Source organism: Telmatherina bonti, assembly GCF_933228915.1.
Source record: "Telmatherina bonti genome assembly, chromosome: 7".
Taxonomy (NCBI): Eukaryota; Metazoa; Chordata; class Actinopteri; order Atheriniformes; family Telmatherinidae; genus Telmatherina; species Telmatherina bonti.
In genome coordinates this window covers 21173933-21189221 of record NC_136625.1, presented here as the reverse complement: position 1 = coordinate 21189221, position 15289 = coordinate 21173933, and the positions used below count along the sequence as shown (strand labels likewise).

The 15289-nt window shown below is 41.2% G+C and overlaps 1 protein-coding gene across 2 annotated transcripts; it reads left to right on the top strand.

The window, feature by feature from the left end:
- Nucleotides 1-50: 50 nt before the first annotated feature.
- On the top strand, nt 51-13910 carry dspa (desmoplakin a). Of its 2 annotated transcripts, none has more exons than XM_079243432.1 (23): nt 51-82; nt 216-334; nt 441-582; nt 2029-2154; nt 2274-2333; nt 2422-2589; nt 2703-2807; nt 2895-2990; nt 3074-3199; nt 3432-3584; nt 3684-3838; nt 4093-4219; nt 4331-4517; nt 5396-5637; nt 5754-5935; nt 6078-6216; nt 6438-6631; nt 6735-6897; nt 7203-7286; nt 7388-7495; nt 7736-7834; nt 7971-8468; nt 10219-13910. In XM_079243432.1, exons 1-23 carry the CDS (start codon nt 68-70, stop codon nt 13441-13443), a joined length of 6513 nt encoding a protein of 2170 aa, XP_079099558.1. In that variant the 5' UTR covers nt 51-67; the 3' UTR covers nt 13444-13910. The 2 variants fall into 2 exon arrangements, with proteins under 2 accessions (XP_079099558.1, XP_079099557.1); XM_079243431.1 differs by having other exon boundaries at nt 7971-9785.
- Nucleotides 13911-15289: the final 1379 nt, after the last annotated feature.

Here is a 15289-nt window from a genome sequence, read left to right as displayed (position 1 = left end):
ACAGGTAATACAACAGAGAGCTTATTACCTGATGAACCAGTGTCAGGAATTACTGGACAGAGCAAAGATGATTGTCAGCAGTGTAAGTAACCAGTGGAACATAGATTTATCAATTAAGTGTGCTTAATGCAAGAACTTATTTTGACAACTGCACAGCTACACATACAAAGCATTATTTTGCAGGGCTCAGTGCATATGCATTCTGTGTTTTGTAGGGGGGACCAGCCATGGAAGCAAACAGGTTGCTTGGCATCATCGCAGAAACCATCGAACAGCTGAAGGGCTGTGGCAGAGATCTGCATCAGCTGCATGTTCAAAATGATGTTTTTGCACAGTAAGACAAAACTCAGTATTTGTGTTTTTGCAGCCTGCAGGTTTGATTGCACTTTGACTTCGGAATGTCATTTTATTATTAAATGCAACCTCACACATCTCCACAGTGTCGAACAGTTCCAGCACATGCATGCCGCTGTCCAACAGAAACTGGTCAGTTCTTCTACAATAAGAGGGAAAAGAGGCAGTGTGGGCAGTGATGGGGGACGGCTTTTTAATGATGCAATGGCTTGGATTACTCAACAGAAGGTGAGCTCCTTTAGAAAAAAAAAGTAAATCCACCTAACAAATAAAAGAGAAATAGCTAAACAGAATAGATATTATTGCAAATAAGCAAAATATTATTTTAAATCGCACATTTTTGCAGTTATGTTGCTGTTACCAATTTCACCAACAAGGATTTCATACATTGCTTTCAGCAGCCGTACTCCTACCTGACGTACGTAATAACAGCATCACCCTCTAACTAAACCTACGTCCCACAGTTTAGCAATTTTGAACATGTTTTTCCCAGTTGGAAAATTATAAACACATGTATGTTCTGGTGTGCACTGTTCATTTTCATGCAGCAGGGGGTAGAGGAGATGTTTTCAGCTATCACTTGTTCTAATCCAATGTAACTGAAACCACTTGGAGTTGCGACTAAAACCTGATCCGTGGGTGAAGGAGGTCATGAGAGTTGCAGTATGACTGAAACAAAGAAGAGGAGAGTGAAAGAGAGCGAGACACAGAGAGAGAGAGAGAGAGAGTTGGCATTCGAGAAAGAGACACGCTGAGAGGAGGGTAGAAATAAATGGAGCATGAACAGAGAGTGATGGCAATGACAATAAAGTAGCCGTTGAAACAATCAGGAAAGAAGAAGTAAATGAGTGTGAAATCTTACGCTCTCCACTGAGTCAGCTGTTACGGGATAGTGCAGTTCAGTCAGTCTTTAGCATGTTCATGCGAAAACGCCCTTCTTCCCTCCCGACCCAACCCTAACAAAAACACACCCTGTCATTCTGTCATCACTCTCAGCCTCGCCTCCCTGTGTATCACCATTAATTTTCCTATTCTCCCACATGTAGAAACCCTTCTTTACATATTAACTGCCACAGTCTTTGTAATAGAGCTACAAACCAGGAAAAAACATGTTTTTTCTGCCTGTCACACTGACTCTTCAGTACATAAATTCATTGATAGTTAACACTTAGTTGTAGTACCGACGGCTGGGTTTGTCCTGCACAGCTAGAGACAAGTATTTATAAAGGAAACAGGAGTGGGGAGAGAACAAAAGGCTTAAGGGAAAAATGAAGTAGAGACAGCCTCAGGTTTGTTTGTTGGCAGAATGCCTATCAAAGCTGTGTGTGTGTGTGTGTGTGTGTGTGTGTTGGGGGGGGGGGGCTTCATAGTTGGAATAGTTTCCTACTTAACAGTAACTTCATGGTTATATGCTGACATCTAGAGGGTGAAGAGGAGGAGACAATTGAAAAGTTTTGGATTTAAGAATAAATCATAATACTGGTGTAATCCTTGCCTTTTCTAAGCTTTTTTTTTTTTAGTGGCATTATCATTCATAAATATAAGGCAGGGAATGAATGAGCTCGCAACAGGGCTAGGTGCTACATCTGTAGGAGGGATGCCGACGGATTGTTGAATTTTATAAACAGCTTCTGCATTTCAGAGTGTAATAAGATGTCACTCAACATTTTCTAGCGCATGATCGAGACAGCTCAATGGGGAGAAGACTCCGCTGCCATAGACAAGCAAATCATGAACCACAACAAATTCCACAGCTCCATCCAAAGAAGCACAGAAGTGGACCGTGCCAGAGATGAACTGGTAAGTTGTCTTTCTCCATGGATGGTTCCTGTTTTGACATTCTTGATGGTTCTTTTATTAGCTATTAAAAAACAAAAATGATCTTTTATTTGTTTTTTTGTTGGTTTTTTTTTTTTTAGATGGGAGGGAATGACAAATACCATCTTGCCATCCTGGAACAAGAATGGGAGAGTCTGCAGGTAGACAAGAGTTTTATTTTGCTACATGTAGCATCTGTGTGCGTTATCATCATTGATATTATATTCATGTGCTTTCCATTTGCTCTAGAAATTGTCAAACAGCCGCCTGAATCAGCTGCGTGAGCTTCAGAGCATCATCGAGGAGATTTCCAGAGCCATCATGTGGGTGAATGACAGAGAGGAGGAGGAGCTTGTGTTTGACTGGGGAGACAAGAACATCGACCAATACATCCCCAGGAAACAGGAGAGTTACTCTGTAAGACTGTCACACTGAACCCTTTTTTTTTTATTAACATCTTCAGTACATTGCTCAAAACTGTCTACCATGCAACTCTACCATGCTATCCTTGCTTTCTGTCTGTCTAACAGAGACTGATGAGGGACTTGGAAGAGAAGGAGAAGGAGTTAAACAAGCTGAAAGTGAGAGCAGATGGCCTCTTGGCCAACAACCACCCAGCCTCAGATAAGATTGAGGTAAGTTCTTATGCTTTTTCTGCAGCATCTAAAGTCTAATTTTCGTTGGGGTTTTTTTTTTATTGATGGTTCTATGTTCGCTCATAGGCTTACATGGACACCCTCCAGACTCAGTGGAGCTGGCTTCTTCAAATTACTAAATGCATCCATGTTCATCTGAAGGAGAACAGTGCCTACAGTCAAGTAAGTGCTCGGTCTCATTATGTCTTATGGAAATAGTATCCTGTATTTTTATATGTGAGCAAACTTTTTATGCCCATTTTCAGTTTTTCAAGGAGGCCAATGAGACTTATGCAAAGCTACAGAAGGAGCACGAGACGATCCGAAGCAAATTCACCTGTGACAAGAACACCTCACTGGAAAACCTCACTGAACTCCTTAAATTACTTGAGGTATTATTATACTCTATTACTGTTAAGTGCAGAGACTAATCTTCATGTTTTCCCCTGCAGCTATGAAGCTGCACAAGAAAACAACTAGTTCTGTTGTATGTCATGGCTTTCAGCGATTTGCTTCTGCTGTCAGGCAGCTGAAACACTCTGGATTAAATCCTTCAGGATATCTTCATTCATCTTGTGACATTTTGAGTGCAGTTAAAAACGCATGTTCTGGTTTTCATTACAGAAAGAGAAAGAACGCATCATGGAGAACAAGAGGCAGGTTACGAGTCTGGTCAACAAGTCCAAGTCCATCGTTCGGCTGAAACCTCGTAACCCAGAGGAGAAGAGCAGCAGCCCTGTCATGGTCCAGGCCTTATGTGATTTCAAACAGGACCAGGTGGGGCACACAGCTTCTCCTTCTCCTTCACACACATACCTTTACAGACATAAGTATATAGACACAAACAGAGTAGAAATGGTCTGTCTTGTATTTCAGAAAGGTATATTAAAAGGGAATGAGGGCATCTTGAAAGACAACTCACAGCGCAGCAAGTGGCTCGTGACGGGACCTGGAGGTCTCGACATGCTGATCCCCTCAGTGTGTCTGCTCATCCCACCCCCAAACCCACTCAGCATTGGCCTTGCCAACAAGTAAGAAATATACAGTGATGGGGAAGAATGCAAATCAGATGTGGTTACAGAAAATCCCACTAAGGTGTTGGTTAGGCCTGCTGAAGCATTGTCTGCTAAGGGTGGATTTATTTTAATTGTTGTACAGACATGGTATACAATATCTCGTGAAACGTATTTGATACTTTTTGGATCATTATGTCTAGTCATTTAGACATGATTATTAAGTTGAAGGTTTCTCATGAAGATTTGCTGTTTTCTTGTGCTGCTTTCAGAAATGAGCAGTACTATGAAGCTATTATGGGCATTTGGAATCAGCTCTACATCAACATCAAGAGTCTCATGTCCTGGCAGTACTGCGTCAAAGACATCAATTATATCAACTCCCTCACCCTTAGTATGGTAAGATTCTAAATGCATACTGTTTTCAATATTACTGGTGTTATCTGAAGCTGGGTTTTACTCCCTTACTGTGCTTTTTGCCTAATCTAATTCATCCCATTTGTTTGGCAGCTGTCAAAAATGCGTCCCGAGGAGTATCGCAGTGTCATCAAAAGACTGGAGACCCACTACCAGGAGTTCCTGCGTACAAGTCAAGGCTCTGAAATATTTGGGGAGGATGACAAGAAAACCATCCAGGGCCACTTTGACAAAGCCCAGCAACATTATGATACTCTGATTATCCAGCTTCCTACTTACAGTAGGTGTAACTTGTCTTTGGCTTAGTCTAAGACTTCCTCTATTTAGTACACCATTTAAGTCACACCGTTACTGTCACCCTGAAAACACAACCTCTTTTACAGGTGCACACATAGCCATTTGTCAGTTCTGGCACAATAGTGGTTTTGGCCTTTACCTGCCTGTTTGACAATAAATATATATGAATTCCAAATATTTCTGACCCATTTTAAAGACAGAGGAAATAAATGCAAATGCTATGGAAAAGCAAATAAGAAAAAAAATTAGATCTGCACAGTAAGTAGCTTTTGGGAAAAATTTATGGGAGGTCATGTGTGATATTTTGAGTACCAAGCACTTCCTTAGACGACTCATTTTAATATATCAAGCTACATCATCTTAAATTGGGGTCATTAACTCCGTTCATCGAGGACTACCGTCCTGCCGTCCTGTTTTAAAGTTTCCTAGGTACAACACACTTGATTTAAATTCTTCCAACAACGTGTTGTCATCTTCTGCACCTGCCTGTTAGTGAACCATTTATTTGGGTCGAGTGTGTTGAAGCAAAGAAACATTAAAACCTGCAGGATGGTAGCCCTCAAGGACCAGAGCTGGTGACCCCTGTCCTAAATGCTCTCAGTACATTCAAGCAGGGGATGTCAAGTGATCTCGGAATACACAAAAGAAACATTAAGTTTTGTACAGTACAGCAAATTAGACTTTAATCCAAGATGTACATCAAGTAATTACACAAAAAAGACTTATACATGCAGAATTACTTAAAATTTGTAGTGTGAAAATGCTAAAAAAAAAAAAAAAAAAAAAAAAATGTTAAAAAAAAAAAGAAAAGTTTTTTTAAGTTAAGTTCAACATTTCTCTTTTTCCACTTTCTGGGTAAAGGAGAAGAGCAGGTGAAGACTGAGCCAAAACAAGAAATTAAGAAGGTCACTTCTACAACGGTCACCAAAGTCAAGTCCCAACCTCCACCAGCCACTTCTACTATCAGCCTTACAGTGCTCAGCAGTCTGCAAGAACTTCGGCGTAGGCTGGAGATGGTTGAATCTGGTCTCACCGGTCATCTCCACATTCCACTGGGTGATAACAGTGTGCACAAGTGTTCAGTGCATATTCAGAAGCTCCAGGTTTGCCTTCGATTTATTCATGGAATAGTTCAATTTATCTGTCCAGTTTTAGTCTCAAGAAAATTACAAACTTCCTTTCCGCTTTTAGCTAAATGCCACATTCCTTTGCTTTCCAGGGTGTGCACCAGGATCTGGAGTCGGTTCATGACGAGTATCTCCACCTGAGAGAAATGATTACAAAGCAGCTTAAGGGGATACCTGCGGACTCAGATCAGGCCAAGTTCCTCCGCTCTGAACTGGAAATCATCAACCAAAAAGTGGGAGGCCTGCAGGGTCTCTACTCAGCCTACCTTCAGAGGTATGTTATTTTAGAATAACCTTTTTTTTTTCATTTATTGCCATATTTTAGAGAGGGATGCACAAAACAATGGTTTAGAAGAGAAACTGAGGCAACATATAGGAGTAGAAAGCACTCCATGTAATGACTGTGTCTGCAACAGACTGACTGCACTCAAGGGCTTGCTTCAAAGCCTTCTCCAGACTGAAGACATCATTAAAGTCCATGAGGCCCGGCTAACTGAGAAAGAAACCAGCTCACTGGATGTCAGAGAGGTGGAGAACTATCAGAGGACACTAAAGGTTTGAAACATTTTTCTTATTTATGTTTTTATCCCTTTTTCTGCAGCTTCAGTGTTTGGGAAATGCAGATTTTCAGATATGTCAATGCATCTGACAATTTCAATTTTTTAAAAAGTCTTTTAAGACGACATTAGTTGATTTTTTTCTGTATTGCTATTCATTTGAACTCAATATCTCATAAAAACCATTTGATAACATTTTTGTGTTATTCTCTGTTAAAGCAAATGAAGAATGAACTGGAGCAAAAACGCGACCTGCTGACAGCTATGGAGTCTGAGCTGGCTAAAGCAGTTCACTGGAACGGTCAGATTTCTGATTCCTTTCACAAGTGTGACGTCGATTTGTCCAAGTACTCTGACCTAGTCAACCAGATGAGTGATCGCTGGCACCGCATCCAAACAGAGATTGATAGAAGGTACAGCTGTAAAGTTGGCACAAATGCACTTTCGTCATTGCTGGTAACTTCACCGAAAATATCCTTTCATCCCTTCCTCTTCCTCACATTCTTTCCACCTCAGAGTGAACGACTTGCACAAGCAGGAGACACAGCTAATACAATATCAGCAGAACCGCACTTCCCTGGAGCAGTGGCTAGACAATGCCAGGAAACGCCAAGACACCCTTCAGACGGTTAAGCTCAGCGACATCCAGACCCTAATGGACCACCTGAACCAACAAAAGGCATGTTTTTCCTTATTTACACCAACTTTTTGTTTTCAATAACAAGATTTAAAAAGGGCTGGTTTTGAATTGAAGGATGTTGGCTTTTTTTTTTAAATTTTTTATTTTGACTGAGATCTTCATAGCTGTGAGGATATGTGAATGTTAAACATTTTGTACAGCAGCAAATGAGTGAAGTCTTACCAACTGGCAGTTGTTCTTCAGATGGTTTACAAAATTTAAAGTGAGGCATTTTTTTTGTAGAACATAATTTCCGATTAGAAGCAGGACAGACTGGACAAACTTTCTTGTTGTCTTTTGTACAGGCACTTCACAATGAAGTTAAAGGCAAGAAGGATAAGGTAGAAGATGTGCATAAAAGTGCAGACACCTGTGCTGCCTCAATAAAGGTTGGTAGTCATGCACAGTGTACATTTTCATTCAATTTAAAATAGAATTCTGCGTCTTACCAAAATGCTAATGTGGTTATAATGGTATTGTGTGTTTTCAGGACTATGAGCTGCAGCTTGCTTCCTTCAGTTCAGGACTGGAAACTCTGCTTAATATTCATATCAAGAGAGCTATGCTGCAGTCCCCTGCTTCTGTGGTCAGAGAAGAGGTATGAGCATTAGATTTATTTCAAATCAGTCTTCTTTGTTTGTGATTAATATTGATTATTAAATATTTAGAACATTGTTTTTAGTGAAAAAGTGAATGTTTCATTTGTATTTTAAGCCCAAATTCTGCTGACAATGTTAATTATTTAATTACATGTGTTATTACAAATATAGTGAAATGCAATAAAAAAAAAACTTGCCTTGCTCAACATCTGTATTCATTATCTAATAAAATCCACCAGGCTGCTGACCTCCAGGCTCGTTACATAGAGCTACTTACCCGCTCTGGTGACTACTACAAGTTCCTTGGGGAGTTGCTAAAAAGCATGGAAGAGCTAAAGGTAAGTATTGGATTTGTTTTTGTAAAAAAGTACAATTCAGTATTGTGAGAAGCAAAGTTTAAGTGGTTATATAGCTTTGTCCAATCATATGAAAGCAGGTGACTGATGCATTTTCTACACTGGATTCTTTTCTCAGTTAAGAAACACCAGGATTGAGATGCTGGAGGAAGAAATGAGGCGTCTTAAGGAGGATCTCCAGGATCGCAACCAGAAAAACAAGTCTCTGGAGGATGTTTTGGCCAGCTACAAGCTGGAACTCACTCAGTCAAAAGATGAACTTATTTCTCTAGAGGAGGTGAAGAGAACCACAGCAATGCAAGCTAATGTAGCAAGGGAAAGCCTGGACAGTACACAAAACCAACTTCAAGATCTGAATGATCAGCTGACCCGCATTAAATACCAGCTGGATGAGGAAAAGAGGAAAAGGAGGCTGGCAGAAGAGCGCTACAACAGCCAGCAAGAAGAGTATGAGGCGGCTGTGCGCCGCAGACAGAAAGAACTGGAAGAGCTCAACTGGAAGAAGATTGACTTAGAGAAGTCAGTGAAGGACAAGGAACGTGAACTGGAGAGGCTGAAGATACAGCTAGATGAGGAGGCATCACGTCGGCGAAATGCTGAATCAGATATCTCAAAGGTAAGAACACAGTGCACCCAGGAGATTAACCAACTAAAGCAGACATACGAGACAGAGATCCACGTTACCAAGACCACCATTCTAAAAGCCTCACAACAGAAAGAAGAAGATGTGGCAGAACTGAGGCTGCAAGTGGACAGACTCACTGCTGAGAAGAGAGATTTAGAGGAGGAGCTGTGGAGACTGAGGCAGTCCGTTGCTCTCACAGAGGAACAGAAAATCAAGGCAGAGAAGGAGATCAGCCAGCAGAGGGCCTCAGTTACACAAGAGGCAAGGATGCGCAGTGAGCTGGAAGTGCAGCTGAGAACACTCGTGCAACAGAGAGGAGAAGATGAGATGAAATTAAAAGAAGTCAACAAAACCAATCAGGAAAAGTCCAAACAGATAACCATGTTAACACTGAACCTAGAGGAAGAAGGGAAGAGGAGAAGGGCTCTGGAATTGGAAGTCAGTCACCTGAAACAAGCTGAAGCTGAACTGAGAGCGAAGAACACCTCCTACCTTGAGGCAATTAACAAGCTGAAAGTGTCTGAGCAGGAGATCCGCATCACCAGAGTAGAGCTGGAAAAGCAGACCACTGAGAAAACCAAGGCTGAACAGAGCTCAATCCGGCTGCAGAGCCGCATCCGGGAACTTCAGTGTTCTCTGGATGGGATGGAAGCCGAGTTGGAAAAGCAAAAGAAATCAACACAAGAGGAGTTCACCCGTAGAAAGCGAATGGAAGCTGAGTTGGAAAGGATGACACATACCTGCAGAGAGCACACCACCACAATTACCTCGCTGAAATCTGTTCAGATTGAGGCCTCCAACTCTGGGCGAAAGTATGAGCAGGACCTCAGGGCTCTCCAGGAGGCGCTGGACAAGAGCCTGAGAGATCACAAAGCCACCAAAGAGGAACTGGCAGCTGTCACAGCTGAGCTAAAAACACTGAAACAGAAGCTTCAGCAGGAACTGGTTCGAATTCATGAGCTTAACCAACGTAATGAAAGCCTGTATAAGACCATTGAAGAGAAGAGTCGCCAACTTAATGATTACACCACAGAGATTGAAAAGCTGAAGACTTTGACTCAGAAGCTAACAAAGGAGAGACTGAAGTTAGAGGAAGAGCTGAGGACAGTAAGACAAGAGAGGGATGAGCTGAAGGCGAACAAAGATGCTGCCGATGGACAAAGTACCTCACAGATTTCAGCCTTGCATGTCCAGCTTCAGACTAGCACCAAGAGGACAGCAGAACTCCAGACTCTCATCGGTGACCTGACCAAGGAGAGAGAAAAACTTAAAATGGAAATAGAAAAATTCCAAAAGCAGTCGATTGAGGTATTTTTGATCGCACTGAAGGATCTTCTCTTCATAATGCAACTAAATCATAGTGCTGCTTGCATGGTTGGCTGTATGTGCTTTAAACCTGATCCTGATCTCAAAGTAGTTCTACAATATCTCTGAAAAGACTAAAACTTTTGACATTGATTGAGCATGAGATTTACTTATGTACAAATGCTTCTGCTTAGATGTGCATGTAATTCCACATTTTAATAATGTTTTATGTCACATTTTAATGTTTTATGTCACTTAACTTCACTCATGCCACAGTTCCAAGTACAATAATGAACACTACACTAACATGTAGGAAAATGTATGCAAACCTATAAATACAAGACATAACTATACTTTATCTTTGGTGATATTTTGCATATATTGATGGATGGATGATGATATATCACATAATAGTGTTCCCCTTATTTCTCCACAGACATCCATGATGGTGCACGAGTCACAAACTCAATACAGCCAGCTTCTGCTGGAAAGGGATAGTTTGCAATCCAAGCTAAAAATGATGGAGCAGGACAAGAACCGCCAGCACCGAGTGGAAGAAGAGCTGGCCCGCATCAAGCTCTCTCTAGAGTCTGAGACTCGCAACAAGCAGCGTCTGCAGGATGAAAAGAATTCCATCCTTAATGAGTTCAACCTTATGAAAAGCCAATATGAATTGAAAGACAGCAAGATTAGGCAGTGCGAATCAGACAGGGACAAGGCTGATCGAGAGAGGCTGTCCCTGAAGAATGAGATTGAGAGACTCATGAAGGAGCTGAGGAGTGTCGAGGAGAAGTACAAGAGCCGCCTGTTGATCTCAGAAAAGGAGGCATCGGAGCTGGCTTTAAAAAGAGATTCCCTGGAGAGAGAGATACAAAGATTAAAGCAGAGACCAAGCAGTCTGAGTAGGCAAACCCAGACAGATGAGAATGTCCTTAAAATTGATCCATCAAAGCTTGTATTTGATGGGGTGCGCCGCAAAGTCACAGCCCACCAGCTTTGTGACTGCGGTGTAATCAGTAAAGCCACCCTGGATGAGCTCCTGAAAGGAAAAAAGACAGTAGATGAAGTAGCTATAGACATCCAGCTCAATCTAAAGGGTACAGGTGTTATTGCTGGAATGACAACAGGTTCTCAAGGAAAAATGCCATTCACTGAAGCCAAACACAAGAATCTCCTTAGCCCAGAGAGTGCTCTTAGGCTTCTCGAAGCTCAAGCCGCAACAGGTTACATTGTGGACCCTGTATTTAATGAGAGAATGTCGGTGGATGCTGCCTGTACTAGAGGGACTGTAGACACAGAAGACAGAGACACCTTGGTAACAGCTGAAGCAGCTAGCTCAGGCTTCAAAGATCCATACACTGGTAAAGTTTTGTCTGTAGGACAGGCATTCAAAAATAATCGCATAGACAAGGAGACAGCTGTTCGCCTGCTCCAGGCTCAGGAGTCTGTTGGAGGAATATTGGACCCTGTCCTGAGTGTTTTCCTGCCAAAGGATTTGGCCTTGGATCGCAATCTTATAGATGAGGATCTCTACAGGGCTTTGAATAAAAAGCCCACCTGCTATCTGGATCCTGCAACGGGGGAGGGAATAAGTTACAATGACCTCAGAAAGAAGTGTGCAATAGAACCTGTGTCTGGCTTGCTCCTGCTCCGCGGTCCAGAAAAACCCATGACAGTAAAGGGCATCCGTGGTGAAGTCTCTGTCACAGATCTAGTAAAATCTGAACTGCTGGATGAAACTGACCTGCAGAAGCTCAGTCAGGGCAAACTCACGAGCAGAGACATTGAAGAGAAGCTAAAGTCCTATCTCTATGGCTCTACATGTATTGCAGGTATCTATGATGAGGCCAATGACAGAATAATGCCTCTTTATCAGGCAATGAAGGAAGGTCTTCTCATGAGAGGAACCACCCTGGAGCTTCTTGAGGCTCAAGCTGCATCTGGCTTCATTGTTGATCCTGTTAACAACGTCTTCTTGACAGTGGAGGAGGCCTCAAAGAGGGGCCTCATAGGAAAGGAGTTTAAAAACAAGTTGTTGTCTGCAGAAAAGGCTGTAACTGGATACAGAGATCCATCTACAGGAAAGACTATCTCCCTTTTTCAGGCTATTGAGAGAGATCTTATTGAGAAAGGTCACGGAGTCCGGCTGCTTGAGGCTCAGATTGCAAGTGGTGGGATTATTGATCCTGTAGAGAGCCACCGTATTGATGTTTCTGTTGCCTATAAAAAAGGATATTTTGATGAGGAAATGAATGAAATCTTAACCTATGAAGGAGATGACACCAAAGGGTTCTTTGACCCAAATACCAAGGAAAACTTGACCTATCTTCAGTTAAAGGAAAGGTGTATCACAGATCCCAAAACTGGCCTAATCCTGCTGCCCCTTAGTGACAAGAGGAAGGCCAAGAAGTCACAGGAAAGCCGCACCAATGTTCTCCGGAAGAGGCGGGTTGTAATCGTTGACCCTGACACTGGCCTTGAAATGTCTGTGAGAGAAGCATATCACCGGGAGCTAATTGACTATAATACTTTCCTGGACTTGTCAGAACAGGAGTGTGAGTGGGAGGAAATCACAATCACAGGGTCAGATGGTTCTGCACGTTTGGTGATTGTGGATAGGAAAACTGGAACCCAGTATGACATTCAAGAATGCCTGGACACTGGTGTCATTGACCAAAAGTCTTTTGATGAGTATCGGGCTGGAACTCTAACCTTGACCCAGTTTGCTGACTGCATTATCAGCAGAACCAGCAGCACTGAGCTGACCATTGCAGCCAGCAGTGTTGATGACATGGTCACCTGCACTAGCCCCACTCAAGCCACACCATCTTCTCCTACTGTCCGTAAACGCTTCAACAGTATTTCAATTACAGTGTCTCCCCCAGAAATGTTTGATGACCATAGCCCTATTGGGGCCATTTTTGACACAGAGACCTTGGAAAAGATAACTATTCCTGAGGCACTCAGAAGAGGCATAGTTGACACCATTACAGCACAAAGGCTGTTGGAGGCCCAGGCTTGCACAGGCGGCATCATCAACCCTGCTAGTGGTGAGAGACTATCTCTTGAAGAAGCTGTCCATCAGAGCATCATTGATGAAAGCATGGCAGCAAAACTGAAACCAGCCCAGAAGGCTTACATTGGTTTTGAAGATGTGAAGACCAAAAGAAAGATGTCTGCAGCTGAGGCAGTAAAGGAGACATGGCTGCCTTATGAGGCTGGCCAGAGATTTCTGGAGTTTCAGTATCTAACAGGGGGCTTGATAGAGCCTGGCACTGGACGTCGTGTCACCATCGAGGAAGTTATCCGCAGAGGTTGGCTAGATGGTCTAGGTGCCCAGAAGCTGCAAGATTCCCGGAGCCACCAGAAGATGCTGACCTGTCCTAAGACTAAACTGAAAATCTCATACAAGGAAGCCATGGATAGCTGTATGGTGGAGGAAAGAAATGGCATGAAGATGCTTCAGGCTTCCTCCATTTCATCAAAAGGTATTAGCAGCCCGTACAACGTCTCCAACCCAGGATCTCGCTCTGGGTCCAGGGCTGGTTCCCGCACTGGGTCCAGGAGTGGATCTCGTAGAGGCAGTGTGGATTACTCCTCTACTTTCACCTATAGCTTCTCCTCCAGCAGTGCCACCTATAGCTCTAATGTTCACTCCTAATGCATATCTTAGAAAAGGATAAAAATGTTAGTTGAGTTAGTAGCACCAACTGCTTTGCAATTTGACTATTTTTGTTTCCATCCTTCTTCAGTATCAAGTGTTTTGCTATTCACAAGTATTCAAAAGATTTAAGTTTGTTGAAATATGTAATCTGAATCTGAATTTTAATCTAATTCTGAATTTATTTCTGTTTTGATGATTTGTGTTTTTTAGGATTTAGTGTCTCAATATTGAATGCTCATTACTTTTCATGCTTTTGATATTATACATTAGTGCTGAATATTTTTCATTTCTTGAGGTAACATGTAACCTTTGTTTTGCTTTTTCGGCTGACCAAAATATCTTGTTTCCAATACTAATACAGCTTATGCATTTATTTTTTAATTTTAGACAACATTTTTAACAACAAATATTGATTTTATGCTTAAAAGTGTTTGACAAAATAATGATTTAGGAGGAAATTTTTATGCCCCTTACATGTACTTGTTGAAAAATTACAAATAAAGTTGTAAGCAGTTTTAATGTAGTTCTTTTACTCATTCATTCACACCACTGCCTCTTACAATGAACAGCCTCATTAGATGAACTCTTAATAGATGCTAATATTTGTATCCATTCAGAATCCATTGTTTCCATAGATAATACTGAATAGGAAAAGAAAGGCACGCTTAGTTTAATCAGTCAGATAACAAAAAACCATTTACTATCATCTATTTGGACTACTGTTCAAATCTGCAATGCATAACAGCTCATTCTTGAAATGTGGTTATGGTAGATATATGTGTAATAAACATAATCATTAAAAAAAAAAAAGAAAATCAAATAATCCCACAAGGTAACAGTGTAAGCTGATTTAAGGTACAATGTTACTTATGTTTATTAAGAAAAGATGTAATGATAAACATAAATTTGAACTAAAAAGACGAGCTCAAATAAGCATCTATCTTAAAGCAAATATAGTTAGGGGTGTTGTGCTCCAGTCAACGTTAGCTACCATCCTGCTGGCTTTAGATGTCTCATTCTAACACACATCAGTCATGGAAGATCAGCAACTTGTTAATGTAAAGAATTTGAGTCAAGTGTATTGCAGCAGTTTATTTCTTTTAAACAAATTCATGATGGTTATTTAGAAATGAATTAGAACTTCCTTGAATGCTGACGACCAAATGACAAATGAGAAAAATGAACACCAGGAAGCTGTAGAGCATGAATTTTGTTTGAGCAAGAAATTCTCTGACAGGAACATAATGTAAAACTAAGTTCATGCTGTTTTACTTAACACTAAAAAGCAGCATCTTCATAGTAGTTAACAGTATATAAAATTTGCATGTATATGATGCTCAAATAAACAAATGGGGGAATAAAAGTGAGATTTACAATGCGTAAGTTGGTTATATTGAGTGTCTTTTTTTTTCTTTACTGGAGCCCTTGGTTTTACAGTATGAAACTGCTACATTTAATCATTTCCAAGAGGTCTTGAAAATAAGAGGCCAATCCATACTCCTGAAAACCTTTTTAGCATCTAGAGTGAAAAACAGGGCTACATTTACTCAGTAATGATATTAGTTAAAGACAAAACATTAATTAAACGTTGGAAAGGAAAATTTCTTATGCAAAACAAATGTTTAGGATTCTTCCTTTATTTATTTATTTACTTATTTATTGGTTTTCATCGTACTTACAGCTTGGTTTTAATACTTTAAAAGTATAATTTTCTTTTACACAAGGCATCCATTTGTGAGATGTTGTTTTTTTTGGGGGGGAGGGGGGGTTGCTGCAGGATGTTTCTGTAGTGTGAAGAGTGAGGGTGAGAACAAATGGAGGGATTCAGGGTAGGGGCGGTGGA

Excerpts from the sequence above, each read along its gene's own strand:
- dspa (XM_079243431.1), top strand. Across the intron at positions 3,585-3,683 it reads GTGATTTCAAACAGGACCAG|AAAGGTATATTAAAAGGGAA; the intron begins GTGGGGCACACA and ends CTTGTATTTCAG. Across the intron at positions 5,638-5,753 it reads TGCATATTCAGAAGCTCCAG|GGTGTGCACCAGGATCTGGA; the intron begins GTTTGCCTTCGA and ends TTTGCTTTCCAG.